The sequence below is a fragment of the Patagioenas fasciata genome, chromosome 5 (assembly GCF_037038585.1).
Source record: "Patagioenas fasciata isolate bPatFas1 chromosome 5, bPatFas1.hap1, whole genome shotgun sequence".
Taxonomy (NCBI): domain Eukaryota; kingdom Metazoa; phylum Chordata; class Aves; order Columbiformes; family Columbidae; genus Patagioenas; species Patagioenas fasciata.
This window is the reverse complement of record NC_092524.1, coordinates 3,091,981-3,107,281: the sequence shown is the minus strand read 5'-3', so window position 1 is coordinate 3,107,281 and position 15,301 is coordinate 3,091,981. Positions and strand designations below refer to the sequence as shown.

The 15,301-nt window shown below is 40.9% G+C and overlaps 1 protein-coding gene across 4 annotated transcripts; it reads left to right on the top strand.

Annotated features, from left to right (window-relative positions):
* The first annotated feature begins 512 nt into the window (after positions 1-512).
* On the top strand, positions 513-15,301 carry FADD (Fas associated via death domain). Of its 4 annotated transcripts, none has more exons than XM_071808798.1 (4): positions 513-953; positions 1,568-4,533; positions 6,360-6,473; positions 12,027-15,301. In XM_071808798.1, exons 1-2 carry the CDS (start codon positions 653-655, stop codon positions 1,852-1,854), a joined length of 588 nt encoding a protein of 195 aa, XP_071664899.1. In that variant the 5' UTR covers positions 513-652; the 3' UTR covers positions 1,855-4,533; positions 6,360-6,473; positions 12,027-15,301. The 4 variants fall into 4 exon arrangements, with proteins under 4 accessions (XP_071664899.1, XP_071664898.1, XP_071664897.1 ...); XM_071808797.1 differs by having other exon boundaries at positions 8,271-15,301; XM_071808796.1 differs by having other exon boundaries at positions 6,360-12,159; positions 12,898-15,301.

Here is a 15,301-nt window from a genome sequence, read left to right as displayed (position 1 = left end):
AGCGGCGTTCTTTATTTTATCAGCACCAGGGAACACAGCGGATCACCCTCCATCAGTGCTCCAACGACTGGACGCTCTTGCATTGCTTATATTCACATAATTATTACATATGCATTACAATTGTTGAAAATGTTGACATACATCTATACTACGAAATAATGTTATAATCTCTTACTTACATCTGTTGTTAAATATAAAATAAACACTCTGCTTCTAAATTTATTTATTAATCTTCACCAAAAAAAACCACATACAAAACAAACAAAACAACGTTCCTGCTCCAGCAGGGGGACTGGACTAGATGATCTTTTGAGGTCCCTTCCAATCCCTAATATTTTTTGATTCTGTGAAAAACAAACAAAACCAGAACCCCCCAAAAATAAACGAACAAAAACACACACCAAAAAACCCCCAAACAAACAAACAACGAGTCTAAGCACCAGTGTGTACAAATCCTTATACTGACAGGTCCGCTGCCCCTATCTTCACAGCTGGCGGTGAGAGGGCGGAAGTCGCCACTCTCACGTGACTTCCGGGTGAGGCTGCTGCGGGCGGCGGTTTGCGCTTCCCCATCGCGGCGGCGCCGGGCCGCGCTGGGCCTGGTCCTGTCCGCTCACCCCGGATCTCCCCGCTTTCTCCGTCTTCCGAGGCCATGGATCCCTTCCTGAGCCTGCTGCATTCCTTCTCCTCGGGCCTGCTGGAGCCCGAGCTGGCGTCCCTCAAGTTCCTTTGCCGGGAGAAGATCGGGAAGAGGAAGCTGGAGTCGGTGCAGAGCGGCGTGGAGTTGTTCACCCTCCTGCTGGAGCAGCAGCTCATCACCAGGGACCGCCTGGACTTCCTGGAAGGTTTACTTCGGGACATCAAACGAGAGGATTTGATCTCGCAGCTGAAGCAGTTCGTTGAGGACGGGGAGGTCAATGCCCCTGCTGACCAGCCAGATGTGCATGAACGACGTGGGTGGCTTATTTTTTTATTCCACACCGATTTTAATTCCTCCAGTGTGCCTGAGCAAACCCAGCACGGCTGCCCTCAGTTCCCTGCTGCAAACGGTGTTTCCACTATGAAATGCTGCGTGGAACTGTGTCGTAGCCTGGAGGTGTAGCCTGAGGGCAGCATATGAGGTTTAGATGGGATATTAGGAAAAAAACCTTCACAGAAAAGGTTGTCAGGCGTTGGAACAGGCTGCCCAGGGCAGTGGTGGAGTCACCATCCCTGGAGAGGTTTAAAAGGCGTTTAAATTAGCTTCTCAGGGACATGTTTTAATACCAGAGTTGGGTTATGGTTGGACTCGATGATCCTGAGGGTTTCTTCCAACCAAAATGATTCTATGTGGTGCAAACAGCATTCTGGGGTGGAAATGTCTTCCCTTTCTTTATTGAATGGCCATTTGGAAGTCCTACTATGCACACGGAATTTTGAGTATATCCAGCAGCTTTTCAGGCATGGTGCGACCTTAGGTGTGTGTGATGCAGCAAGAGTAGTAGCATTTTGCGAAGAAAAAAACAAGTAAAACTGTAATATTTCTTAATAAATCCATCACTAACTTGATATATTTCTGCTATTTTAGGTCTGCAGAAGGCAGCTATTGAAGTCATATGTGAAAACGTTGGGAAAAACTGGAGAATGCTGGTGCGAAAACTTGGCGTTTCCGAAGTGAAAATAGAAAGGGTAATAGCAGCTTATCCATGTGACTTGCGGGAACAGCTGTTTCAGTCACTTCGGGAGTGGCAGAAGTGGAAGGGAAAAGACGCCAAGGTGACTGACTTGATAAAAGCCCTTCGGGGCTGTCAGATGAATTTGGTGGCTGACATAGTTGAAGAGACGATCTTGTCCCTGAACACCGGAGCCAACTGAAATCAACCTAAAAACTAAAAGTGCCTTCTACTTCTCTGAGCCAAAATGAGTATTGTTGGTTCTGGTATTAATTTATGTGCTGCCATTAATTTATGTGCCTTAATAGCTTGATTTGTGGTCAGCTGAAGAGTAACATAAGAACAAATTCCTTTTAGGTATTGCTGTGTAATTCAGTGCTTCCTTTAAAAGATTTTAACTTTCAGAATGGCTAAACTCCGTTTTTGTAAAAATACTCACACTTTTGTTCTACAACCCACCTGAAAACAAGATTTGCTTTACTACAGCCACTTTTGAGATAAATCTTCTCTGGAAATACATCCACAGGACACTTCTGAGGGAACTGTAACTTAAAATTTCACAGGGAGGTTGGATTTTTTTGTGTGTTTCTGCCCTGTTCATAACTACAGTGTAAAAGGGGGAGGAGTGTGATTCTGTGAGTTAGACCGCTTAGCTGTCCACTGGGTTTTGATTTTGTGTACGATAATATCTTCCATAATTTGTCAAATACATTTACTCTCTATAAAAGGGTGCTAAGATCTCAGGCCCCAGTACAGCAGTGCAAGATTGTGGTGGCTTTTTCATGGCAGAAAATGTGCCTGGGTTAAAAATTAACTGAAATCAAGTGGCTGTATCAAGTGCCTTCATCATCCTGAAGGAAATGTTGTTCTGAAGTTATCAAAGACCTAGTGTGTGTCACACATGTTTACAGCAGCCTCTTTTTACTGCCGTGAAGGTTTTAAGGTTCTTTACTCGAAATCTTTTCATAGTCTATATCACAGAGTCTGGTCCTGTCTGCTGAAAGCTGCAGTTGCCTGTGCTCTTGGTAACAAACATGTACTGTGACAAAAACCAGGAAAGCAAATTGGTTTCTTCTTAGTGGAGGGGTGTCAAAGCCTCCTGAGAGCAAATACATAGCACTGACTTTCCTCTGCAGTGCCCTGTGAGAATCAGCCGTCTCTTGGCCAGAAAGCACTTTATTCTCTTCAAAGGTCACTTCAGATCCAGTAGCTCTTCCAAGCCCTCTGCAATTTTTGACACCATGTTTTTGAAAGTGGTTGTAAGCGGCTTGTAGAGGAAAGAGGTTTTATGAATGAGACCAGATTCACTTTCCAGCTTTAATTTGGAGCAGACTTCAAAAAATGGCCTTTGCATCTAACCTGAGACTGGAAAACCTGCACAAGCGTCAAGACATGCAGGGCTGTAGAGGCCCCTAGGGACTATCCCCTGCGCGAGGGGGAAGAGTTCTCCAAAATCATTGTTGCTTGAATGAGCAGGATTGTTTGTCACTGCAGACATCCTTCTCGCTACATCAATAGATGCTTGAAGAGGAGAAGCTTCTTTTTTGCTACTGTGTGACTTTTAGCTCCTTTCAGGTTCTTATCACATGGTGCCATTACTGTGGAGGTCGCATGTCAGCGTGTGACAATCACTATTCTGCATAAATGCTGTGACATCCATAATTGTCGAGTTTTGTTGCACTTGGTGCTCCTCCTCTAGACAATGACACTTGAGGACTTGATCATAGTTAATGGAAACTGCTGTAATATGAACTTACCTTTTTATTAAGGTTTTTCCTTAGATGATTCTCACAAGTATCTTTCAAATTGTAGTGTATTGAGTATCAGTGATTGTGTAGAAGCAAAGAGCAGTGGGTAATACAGAAGTTTCCACGTGTCACCCTCTGGGCAGGTGCAGTTCTCTAAGTACTCCAATATTTGTCAGTGTCAATTGTCCACTCCAGGCTTCGAATAGGAGATACTGAGCTGCACTTTGGTTAAATCACTAGCTCAAATGTTCTGGAGGTTTTTGTTTAGTAGATATAGTCTTCGTTCTACAGTATTTAAAGAAAACTGTGGCTTCAGACTTTTTTCCTTCGTGCCTCTAAGCAACCTTGGTGAGCAAAGCAAAGTGGAGTTAGCAAGATGAATGATGTGGTGAAACAGCTCTGCAACAGTTCCAAGTTCAGTCTGTCCAGTAACATATTTTTCTAATCCACTTGAAATAAGTCTTCTGGTTCACAGAAAATACATTTATCTGGAATATGAGACAGTTTACTGCCTACTGCATATAATCAGGGTATTTTAAGAATCAGCAAGAATAACTTATTTGTCGTAGCTGAGCACTCGTTGGCTACAAGAAATATTCTGCCTCAGAAAATGAAAAACTCTTTGTTTCTTTAAGGGTTTTTACATAGTGGGTGTTTTACTGCATATAAAAGTAACAACCTAGTCTGCATCAATCTGTTCAGTACCTCAGGGCCAATAAAAAACTGGTTTTATTAGAGATTTAAAAGTTGATTGTGAGAGAACAAAACCAAATGGAACAAAGGGAACAAAAACTTTTTATTGGGAGGGAGGGGTAAGGGAAAGGGCTGCGATTTGTAAGGAAATGTGTTGCCATCTAGTTAGCAATCTTGTATTTTCAATTAAAATCTGAATATTTTTATGACTTGAATTAGTTTTCTATTGTATAATTTTGTGCACATTTCATTAAAAAAAACTTCCTTAAAAACAAAATAAATCGATTTTTTAATTTTTTGTATTATTATGGGATTGTTGTCTATGATGAGGTCTCTAATAATAGGGAGAAGATGAATGTTAAGGACACAAGGAAGTGTAAGAAAAATATTCTCAGCCAACCCTTGGGACCCTAAAATTGAGTCACAGCGAGAGCCCTTGGGTGAGTAAGTGCCTTCCGATTATTTGTCATGCTGTGGTAAGGATATTGTATTTGGTTTATGATTAATTAAAAGCACAGCTTATAGCTTATTCTAAACCTCTCCAAGCTTCCCAGAAGTTCAATTGATAAAGGTACCGGTGTTCTTTGAAGGATGTACTGACACTGAAGTGTTAGCGAGCACTAAGACAATTCAATTACTCATTTTATCAAATGATACTCAGCAAGAGTATCTGCCTGTGAGGAATTACTGAAACCTTTGCCTTTTGGTCTCTTGAGATTTGTTTCCTTGAGGAAACACATCAAACCGTAAGAGTATAAAGTGTCACCTCAGGAGAATTCTCATTTTGGAGGATTGTTATTCTGTGTCGCTTCACTGTCCCTTTCAGTACCTGCTGCCATTTCCTATGATTTTTGAAGATACCAATTATATATCGCATATTAAGTTTGGGGTTTGAATTGCGTTATTTAAATGACTGAGTTACAAGACATCTCCTAGACTTTTAATTAAAATTCCTTTTATACAAATTCATTGTCATGAATATTTCAAAGGCAACGCTTTGTTTTCCGTTTTCTCCATTCCCCACACGCAAGCTGCTGCATTTCCTCCAGCCTTTGTTTCAGTCCTAAAATAATTGTCTGCTCTCCGAAATCTAATTGCTTCATTTAATTGCCTGACGCAGAAAGCTCAGTAACACATGCTGTATCTCCGAGCCCTCTCTGCCACTCAGCACGTTCTTAATTCACATTTTTCGGTTGCGTATTTTTCAATTTAAATTTATTTCTAATCGCTGGCTTTGTCACAATTCACAAAAGGTGGTTTGTGCTGTTCTTCCCATTCCCCGCATGAACCACCGATGTCCTTCAAATGTGTTCCAGCATGGCAAATATTTTTCTAAGCTGTTTTCCCTCGTTGATTTATTGCTTCTTTTCCCTGCCAGTGTTTTTATTGGAAGGATGCGCTGGTAGAATTACAGAAACCAATTCACTGTTTAAACCGTATACTATAGAAATAGCAGCTGTGGGGGTGAGATGAGTGAGTTTCGAGTAAGAGTTCAAGAACCTTTGAAGACTCTTAGTAAAAATGTTCATAGCTGAGGGTTACTTAACATGAAGAGAATGTGTTGCAATGAGTTTTGGGAATGGTATATTTAGAGAAAAGGAAGCACAGATTTACCCAGCAGCCGGGAAAACACGGATTAATGCAGGCATCTGCGTGGGAGTCTCCGGGGAATAAGCTTACAGACCCTCTTAATGATTAAATAGGGAGAAATTCCATCCGCGGAACTATTCCTGCTACCGTTTCATTCTTGAGAGCGTTACACATCAATTTCTTAGAGTAAAAATAAAACAACACAGGTTGGTTCTTGTGAAATGTGATGTAATACACATTACTCAAATATCTTCAGTTGGTAGCACTGATTGAATTTCAATTCGGTAATTCCTGTGATTTGATCGGTGCTGGAAGTCGAAAACTTCTGCGTTGTTTCCCAAATATATTGTGTGTGCGGTTCTTCTTGCGCGGATGGTACCGCAGCTTTCCTTGCTTGCTACTTGGGGTTTAGTTGGTCGAAGAAAAGGGTAAATCTGTGTTTCTGGCAAGTCACAGGACTTGAGGCAGCTTGCAAAGGAACCAGCTATTGTAGCAAAGTTTAGGTTCGTGTGTAAAAAAAATTTAAAATAAAATAAAATCTATAAAAGACATTTTGAGGATAACGTCTCCAATACAATGTAGAAAGTGCCTTTGCTAAGGAAAACAGCTTAATGTCAACTTTGTGTGTCTAATGTTTCAAAAAGTTATCAAACTGGCATTTTCATTTACTTCCTAGTGTTCCAGCTCTTGTGCTGTGCGACGTTACACAGAGATTAAATTGGACCATTATCATCAAAGATGTAAAAAACCATCCAACTGGGGTTTTCTGTGCTAGGCATTTTGTTTACAGGTGAGATGGCTTTTATATTTAATTTTATATTTAATTTTATGTTGAATAAGTCAGCACGTTTTGTTGTGGTCTGACTTTTGAAAGGGTTTTAGCCACTATCCTGTAAGTGCACACACTACCTGTGGCAAAGATTTGTCCAAAAGGATGTATGAAGACTCTGTACAAAATTTAGTAAGTGATTTTCGTCTAAAAACTTGGTAGCAGATTTTATATACAGTGAGTATATAAACCATGAGAAAGGTTTGGTATAAAAATCAATCTACACAACTTCTCTTGTCACTGATGTCTTAAGATTTGGGGTATTACACCTGGAGTATTGTGTTCAGTTCTGGGCCCCTCAGTTCAGGAAGGAGATTGAAGTGCTGGAGCGGGTCCAGAGAAAGCAACAAGACTGGGGAAGGGACTTGAACACAAGAGCTATGGGGAGAGGCTGAGGGAGCTGGGCTTGTTCAGTCTGGAGCAGAGGAGGCTTAGAGCTGAGCTCAGCACTCTCTAGAACGACCTGAAGGGCAGTTCTAGCCAGGTGGGGATTGGTCTCTTCTCCCAGGCAGTCAGCAATAGGACAAGGGGGCAGGGGCTTCAACTCTGCCAGGGGAAATTGAGGCTGGAGATTAGAAAGCAATTCTGTGCAGAGAGAGTGGTCAGCATTGGAATGGCTGCCCAGGGAGGTGCTGGACTCACCGGACCTGGAGGTTTTTAAGCTGAGACTGGACATGGCACTTAGTGCCATGATCTGGTCAATGGACTGGAGTTGGACCAAGGGTTGGACTTGGTGATCTCTGAAGTCTTTTCCAACCCCGTCGATTCTGTGATTTACAGTCTTTTCACTTTAAAGTTCTACTCAAAATTAGCTGATCTTTTTCCCATTCTTTTTCAGGATTTGTAATATTCATTTTAAAAATGTTTTTAAGGAATAAGTTCACACATTTGTTAAATTTAAAATGAAAAAGATGTGAAAAGCCGAGGTAAATGCTCATCTCTTTTTCCAACCCGTGGTGTCCCTGCGAGGTGCCTCCTGTCGCTTTGAGGCGTGTTGCCAAATTCTGATGAAAAAGTTGCAGAGAAAATGAGAATGTAAAGGGCGCAGCACCTGGCAGGTCTAGGCCCATGGTTTCTGGGATCTAAATCCTTTTTATTCTTTCTTTTTGTGCATGTGTGTGTTTGCAGAATTTAGTCACAGGTTCCTGGCTGTAAAGTCCCTAATGTGGGAAACCCTGGCCAGCCTGAATTCCCCCAAAGCCATTATTCCCATTATTCCCATGGCAACCACCGCACAGGGCATGTGGCTGCAGCTCGGTACCTTCTGGCTCTCCCAACCAGCTGAATAATGTTTGGAAGCTGTTCTTAATGTTGAGATTTTTACTGCATTCTCTGGTCAGTGACCGTGTCAAAAACCCATGCTCCAAGTGCAGGAAAAGAGAATCAAGCTTCTTGGCTGGATTCTCTCCATTCAGTTCTACCGCCCCATTGGGACAGGGCATGTGAGAGAACACAAGGCTAAAAATGAAGACATTTGCTTGCAATGGTTTTCTACCCACCAGCTTAGCACTTGGTGTTCCCATTCCTGTATCCAACTTGAACAGTAAAATTCAAGCTTGTGTGTCTAACTGCATGTTTGCACATGAAGTACCTAATATGTATGCAGATGAATTAAAACTAATTAGAGCTAAAAACAACAGTGTTCCTTTCTAGCTAACGGCTACTCGCAGCTCTGTTATATACCATCTAAATAAGTTACTCGCTGTGGACTTGCTCGTATAATTTTCTGTAAAACTTATTCTATTTTTTTTTAAATAGAACTTTGATGCTAAAGAACGTCATGTCTCCATATGGTACGTGTGATTCTTTAAATTGAAATGTCAGATGCCACATCTGGTCTGTGAATTTCAGGGGATATTAAATGTTATGGAATATGTTAGATGGCTGTATGCATAAGGCACTTCACTCCATGCAGTGTTTTTTCCTTTTGTTCCCAGCCCTGACTCACTTCAAACCTTTATTTGTGTGATTGAATGAGTGAATATGAATTTAAACCCCTTAGTTTTGTATTAGATTAAGAAAATAGTAGTATCAGTAAGGACCTTACCACGAGGAAGAGGCACCCACAAACTGTGAGTTTTGGTTGCAAGAGGAGCTCTGTGGATGGGACCCTCATTTTCCATCATTTTCCATCATTTTCCATCATTTTCCATCCTGCCCTCAGTCCATGACTAAAGTGCAGGGGAAGGAAGGTGTCCAGGCACCAACCAGGATCCCAAACCAGCCTTGAGCTCCTCAGCAGATGTAACTGATGCTCGTGCCCCCAACTAAAAGCAGCAGGAGCATGGTGTAGGATGCTCCAGGAATGATTTCTCCCTAGGAATACCCCCTCACATCACTCAAAGTGGGAACGGGTGAGCGAATCCTCATCAAAGCACGAAATCCTCGGCCCTAGAAATTCCTGATTCTCCAGCAATTATTTCTACTGGATCAGCTACCGGGTGGTGGGAAAGGACCTTTTGCACTTTGCAGCTCGAAAGCCAAAGGCAGATTTCACCTGTTGTTACTTCTGTGAATTCAGGTTTGCAGAAGCGTCTCGACCAGGGGCATCAAACTCATTTTCACCCAGGGCCACATCAGCCTCGCGGTTGCCTTCAAAGGACCACATGTAATTTTAGGACTGGATAAATGCAGCTATTCCTACAGTCCTTAAAATTACACAGATTAACAGCCTCCAAGTAGATACCATCACCCAAACAGCTGAGTACTCAACTGATTTTTATATACATCGATACCTTTGAAAATCCTGAATTTACTTTTGCACACGTCGTGTCGTTTATGCATTTCCTAGGTTAGTGTTCTTGCTGGTTTGTAGAGTATTATTAGTAGGGATACCTGCATTTTGGTTGAACTGATTTTTTTACAGGTGACTTGAAGAAATGTGTGATTCATATAGGGTTGTACAATGTCTTCTGTCACAAGAGGCCCCGCCAGCAAAGTCCGATGCCTGTTGCTCAGGTCGGTGTTTTGGGGAGCTCAATTTGTTTCGTGAGGTCTGAGAAGTTCCCACAGGCTAATTCAGAGGAATTAGAGAGAGGCTTGTGAAGAAATTAGATCATGGTTTCTTTTATTTAAACGCTACATGAAGTGTCCCATAGACTTGTCCCATTTTCTCTTTTAAAAGGTTACTTTCGTCCCACAAACTCATCCCCTCCGCACATCATTCAGTGTTGAATAATTGTAGCACAGAAGCCTGAGGGAGGACAAACACTATTTTACTTGGTGGTTTGAAGAGGACTTTGACATTTCTTGAATCATTTCTTGTTGTTCAGACAGCCCGTCCCAGTGGGTTTTAATGTATTGGAATAGGATACGACAACCTCAGCGAGGGAAAAATGGGCACAGATGGAGTTGCCACAGTTGTGTGAGCCTGTCAGGGAATATCCTGGTTTTGAGACGTCATCACATGTCAAATGTTACAGCAGCAGTGGCTGAATCTCTATGGGTACATGGCAGGTAAATGCTGAATACTGATTCTGTGAACTTTACTGTTTGTACACAGCTTGCAGATATATTGCAATCAAACCTGTGCCGTGCTATTATGGTGAAAGGTAACTGTACAGTTTATTACGGGAGACAAAGAAAGCCTTAGACACAAAAATGATGTGAATTCCAAATCCTGATGTGCTTGTGTATGTGCATAGACACATACATCTCCCTATGTGTCTGTATATGGTGCTTGGATACATACGGATACATACATACACTCTTAAGTAAAGTTATCTAATGTAATCTGGAATACAAGACTTTCCTGACAGGGCTGTTTCTCAATAATGCTTCTCAGACTTACATCTGTCACTTATAAACTGTATATGGTCTCTGTAAAGAAATAAATCCCTATGACAATCTCCAGGAACAGCCCTAGTTTTTTCTAGAAACAACCATGTTTTATTTCTGGGCCAAAACTGAATATTAAGCACAAATTCAGGGCCAGCTGCTGCATCTTCAAGAGGCCGAGCAAAAGTGATTTTAAGCCATTGTTTTAATGTTGCAGATTTAAATGCACGAATTGGCTTAATTCCCACTCTACATTAGACCACTCATGGGTTACTATAATTTTCAATATTTTCCTTCAATCTAATGTTTTGGGTTGATACAAAACCTGTGATGCTGACATTGACCCTCTGTTCTCTTCCCTTTTACTTCTGCTCTTGCCAGCAGCAGCTGTAGACACCAAAGAAATTATTTAACAGGTACAGTGTGGTTTAGAAATTATAAACCAGACCCAAATAAATGGAAGAATCCTTTCTTCTTGTTCTGCAGGCACTTTCATGGTGCTCTTAAATGATTATGGCAGAAAATAGGTGAGTCACAGGTAAAAAGTACAAAGAACGTGCTAGTGCCAAGTTCCTCGATGGCTTTTGTAGACTGAAACTGCCAAATTAAACTCACCTTGGCTAGACTTATAATATTTCATGTGTGTACGAAGAAATGTTAATGATTCCTGGAAGTTTTAGGCATTGCCATTTAAATTGTGTAAGGGACAAAGGGAAGTTACAAGTTTATTTGGATTAGTGAGAGGATCTGGCCTGATTTTGGAGTTTGGATTGATTGATTATAGGTGACACACAAAAGGAAAAAGTGACCAATATTTCTCCAGCAATTTGCGCAAAAGCTTAAGAGTATTGTGGCAGCTTAACTTCCAGGCCTAAGCCAGAACCTGTTCGTGAGTCAATATTTATATTGACTCTTTTAAATGTGAATTACAATGCAAACAGATGGTGTGGTCAAAGGGTCTTTAATACGAACTGTGCTCAGGAGAACAAGGAATTTGGCTTTGAAATAAATTATTTGCTCTGCTTCTTATGGCACAGATGAAGAGCATCAGGTCTGCTGGTTTTTCTGTTATGAGTTATTCCATTTTATATCTTGCATGTGGTTTTCAGATATTTCCTCAATGTTTTTTTGTTATTCTCACTTCGTTTAAGGATTAACTTAAGACAAGGACAAGGCTTTTTCAGCTTTTGTCCACCTTCTTAGAAATAATGATTTCTTACCAAGAGCAGGGAGGGGACCACCTTTCACAGCTTTTTGTCTTTTTTTCTCTTGCAAACTACACACTATGCAATCTTACTTTCAGTAGCTAGATTGCAAACGACTTCTTATTTAACAGCTGCCAGCATTAATTAATTGTAATTTGACAAAGGCTATGTAAACGCCTCCATATAAAGGAACAAGGCATGCAGGGCAAACAGAAAAAGGCAAAAAGAAAACTCAAGTGACTAAGACTGTTATCTGGCACAACGTAGGGACAAATATTTTGTTGGTAGGTACGATGAGTCAACAGAGTACACATGAAGATCTCTCAATGGCAGCGGAGGACACGCTGGATCAAACCTCAGGTGAAAGTAAATACACGATGCTTAAACTCAAAGGGGTGACCCACGGGGTCAAGGAGCACAAGCTTCTTTCTATTATATATATTTATATTATATAAAGTCTAGATTCAGAGCTGGCAATATGAACTGTGGTGTTCGTGCTCGTAAATGTCCGTTTTCGCCGTTGTCCCTGCAGGATGCTGCTGTGCCATGGGTCCCTGTCCACCCCACTGCTCTGCGGGTACCACCAAGCCAAGCATCACCTGGGACCTGGCACTTGTGTCTTCGGGACAGACAGAAAGTCGTATTATACCAACATCAAACAGCAGGTTAATATGATTAATTACAGCAGCATTAAGCCCAGTTTCAATGTAAACAGTGCTCAGTAATAGCTATCCAAGTATTCCTGGCTAATATTGGAAGCCTAATTTGCTGCTTCAACTGAGTTTCAGTTGTGTGATTGAGAAATTGCTATCAAAGTCAAGAGAACTAGGTATTCTTTCTAGAAGATATAAGTACTGTATATGACATTTAATAAGTTGATGAAGGAGATTTTACCAAAGTACACTGCCTGTATAGCTGAGAGGAGAATTACTGGTATTTAATGTCTATATGCATACACGTTACTGGTATTTAAACTCTATATGCATATATATACATACTGATTTCATCCAAAACTTCTAATTCCAAGGGCTGCAGAAGGCATTCCTCAGTTTTTAAATCCTTCACATACTCCTTAAGTTGTGGAGAAGAGATTCCTGTGTAGGGGGAAGGTAAAATTGGCCAGGCTAATACCAGCCCTGCTGCCTCCAAGAAGGGACACGAATCCTCATTCTGGTTTTATTCATTGTTAAAAAAGATGCTTCAAGAAGGACTTAGGCATCCTTACACATACACCTCAATGCCCAGATATCTTAGCAGCACTAAAATGATAATTTCAGATAGGAGCCCTGAAACTGCCTTTCTTTAAGGGAAATGTGAATCTAGTCGTGGGGATAACCCACGCGAGCAGGGTGGTGCAGAACCACTTACTATATTTCCATTATTTATCTTAATATTTGTTTCAGGTTGAGTTGAGCGCTGTTCCCAAAGGTCTCGATTTTTTCTTCTGGCAAAAATAGAGCTGCTTTTTCTAAAGGATTGTCTGGTTTCCCTGGAGGTTCTCTTCTGACTCGGATTGCTTTCAAATGTCACTCTGCTGCTTCAGGCTACTAGGAGGTGGCCAGAGCTGAGTGCTTACTATTATATGTCTTATACCTAAACTTATTTTCCATGTCACATCCTGACCTGGTAACCTTCTACTTCTCAAAATGCTGAAGGTGAAATTTAGTTTTAAATTACTTGCTTGCCTAGGCAGAATTGGTGTTAATCGGAACAGGAAAATAATATTGGGAAATGAACTGTCTTTGGTAGCAGTTGAATGTGCCATACCTGTTGGGAGAGGATTTCATCTAAGCTGTAGGTTCACCTTCAAATTGGGGATGGTTTTTGGCAAAACACTTTGCTGTCATTGTGAGTTTCCATGGGTTTTAGAATTTTTATCTGTTGCGGTTTTCTTTATGACTCCATTTTGAGCCTATGTTGGTTTTCAGTCACCATCCCAGGCAATTCATTTTAGCAAATGAATATTTTTAGTAAATAATGTGAAGGCAGTGGGGAGTTCTAAAATGGAGAAAATAAACCTTTAACTCATGTACGTAAACCAGTGACTCACTGAAAGCGCTATTTACATTTTCATTTGCCTATAAGCTGAAGCTGGTTGCACAGAAAAATCATTTTGCCTTGTTTACACACATACATTTAGGGACTAATACCAATGTTACCATCTACACGTACGCAAGTTAATATTTCAATTCAGTACACATCTGAATAATGGAGATGATGATTGCTGCATACAACTGCATGCAGGCAATGTGCAGGTAATGAAAGGTACGTTATCACTTGAAATCTAGTCAGTTGAGGATTAAAAATAGGCTTAAGTGCTGTATGAGATCTCTTTATTTTTTAAATGCTTTTATCTATTTTACTACAGTATAAAGGACCAATAATAGAGGATCCTGAGTACATAGAAATCATGGTCTTAGTTTGCTTAGTGCTACTCCAAAGCCACTTGGAACAGTAGGAACCTTTGCATAGCAAAGTGAAAAGAAGCTTCAAACTCTGATTTAAAGGAACAGAGGTATTAATTCACATGCAAATGCTTTTTTTTTTAATTGATAAAGATCATTGCATATATTATTAAAATAATACGGTTTTATAAAAAATCTCTTAATAGGTCTCAAAACATTCTGAAAGCTGAAGCCTCAGTTTTGGAATGATCCACATAGAAACCAACTCCCATTCTCTCTCAGAGTCTTGTGAAATAAACAGGTGAAAGGCTCGATGGAACTCACTTTGGGATCAGTGCATGGGTATACAAGGTGTTCTGGAATTAAAAGAATTCTTTTTCTTTGCTAATTGATTCTTTACATATCCTGAGATTGCCGTGGCTCTGAAGCTCCAGGTCCAGCCTTGCAAGCACACTAATTTAATTCCAGACCAGTTAAAATTAACAAGGCAGACAAACCTTGGGCTGCTAAATCCAAAGCAACGAAACCGATAACAGCACCGCTTGTTTCTGTGGGCGTTCATATCCATTTTACTCGCTTTCCTACAGACACCATGTGCTGTTTCTCGCACGTATCCACCATCTCACGCCGGTTTAACCATCTCACCGCGGCTCCCGGCTGCCCCAGGCTCCCTCTGTAGTCCATGGGAAGAGAAAAGGCATCTCGAGCGAGTGATTCATGGACCACACCAAAGATCTGAATCACTCCCGTGGAGCGGCTCTCTTGCTCCACCGATTACAGAGGCAGCCGAGGGTAAATGGGTTCGTGATGTAGGTGGTCAGCCCGGCGGAATGTATCCAAACCTGTTCTAGTTAGGCAGGAGCTGCATTATCACAGCTGCTTCTTGACTCCAGACGGTTTCTTCTTCTGATATTATTCACAATGATGTCACATGAATCTGGCCTTTCCTAAAAGTATAGCTAAGTAATATACAACCCTGAAGTGATAACTGAACGCACTTTTAGGTAGACAATCTTTCACCATAATTCCAAAAACCTATTTGAAGATGTGCTGAAATCAGTACATTCGCTTAGTGTAAATTATGTTTGCATTAAACATTAGCAGTATATTTTACTCCAGATTGAAATAAATGATACTTCGCTTTGGTAATTCTTTCTAGCTCAAGGGGATTTCTTCCACTGTAAATCCATATGAAAAAGACAACAGCTGCAATAATTCTGAGCTGCAAATTGCACAACTGAAGCCAAATTGAAAACCTTTTTGAGTTCAGGGGGTTTGTACTTGAGTGGGCATATGTGGTTTGGTTGCAGGAACAGCAGCTACATTTGGAAAATATTTATGGTCTTTGACATAGTTATGATTCTATTTAAAATAAATAATGCAAGTTCATCTGGATTCTTAA

Excerpts from the sequence above, each read along its gene's own strand:
- FADD (XM_071808798.1), top strand. The coding sequence starts at position 653 with ATGGATCCCTTCCTGAGCCTGCTGCATTCCTTCTCCTCGGGCCTGCTG. Across the intron at positions 954-1,567 it reads GCCAGATGTGCATGAACGAC|GTCTGCAGAAGGCAGCTATT; the intron begins GTGGGTGGCTTA and ends CTGCTATTTTAG.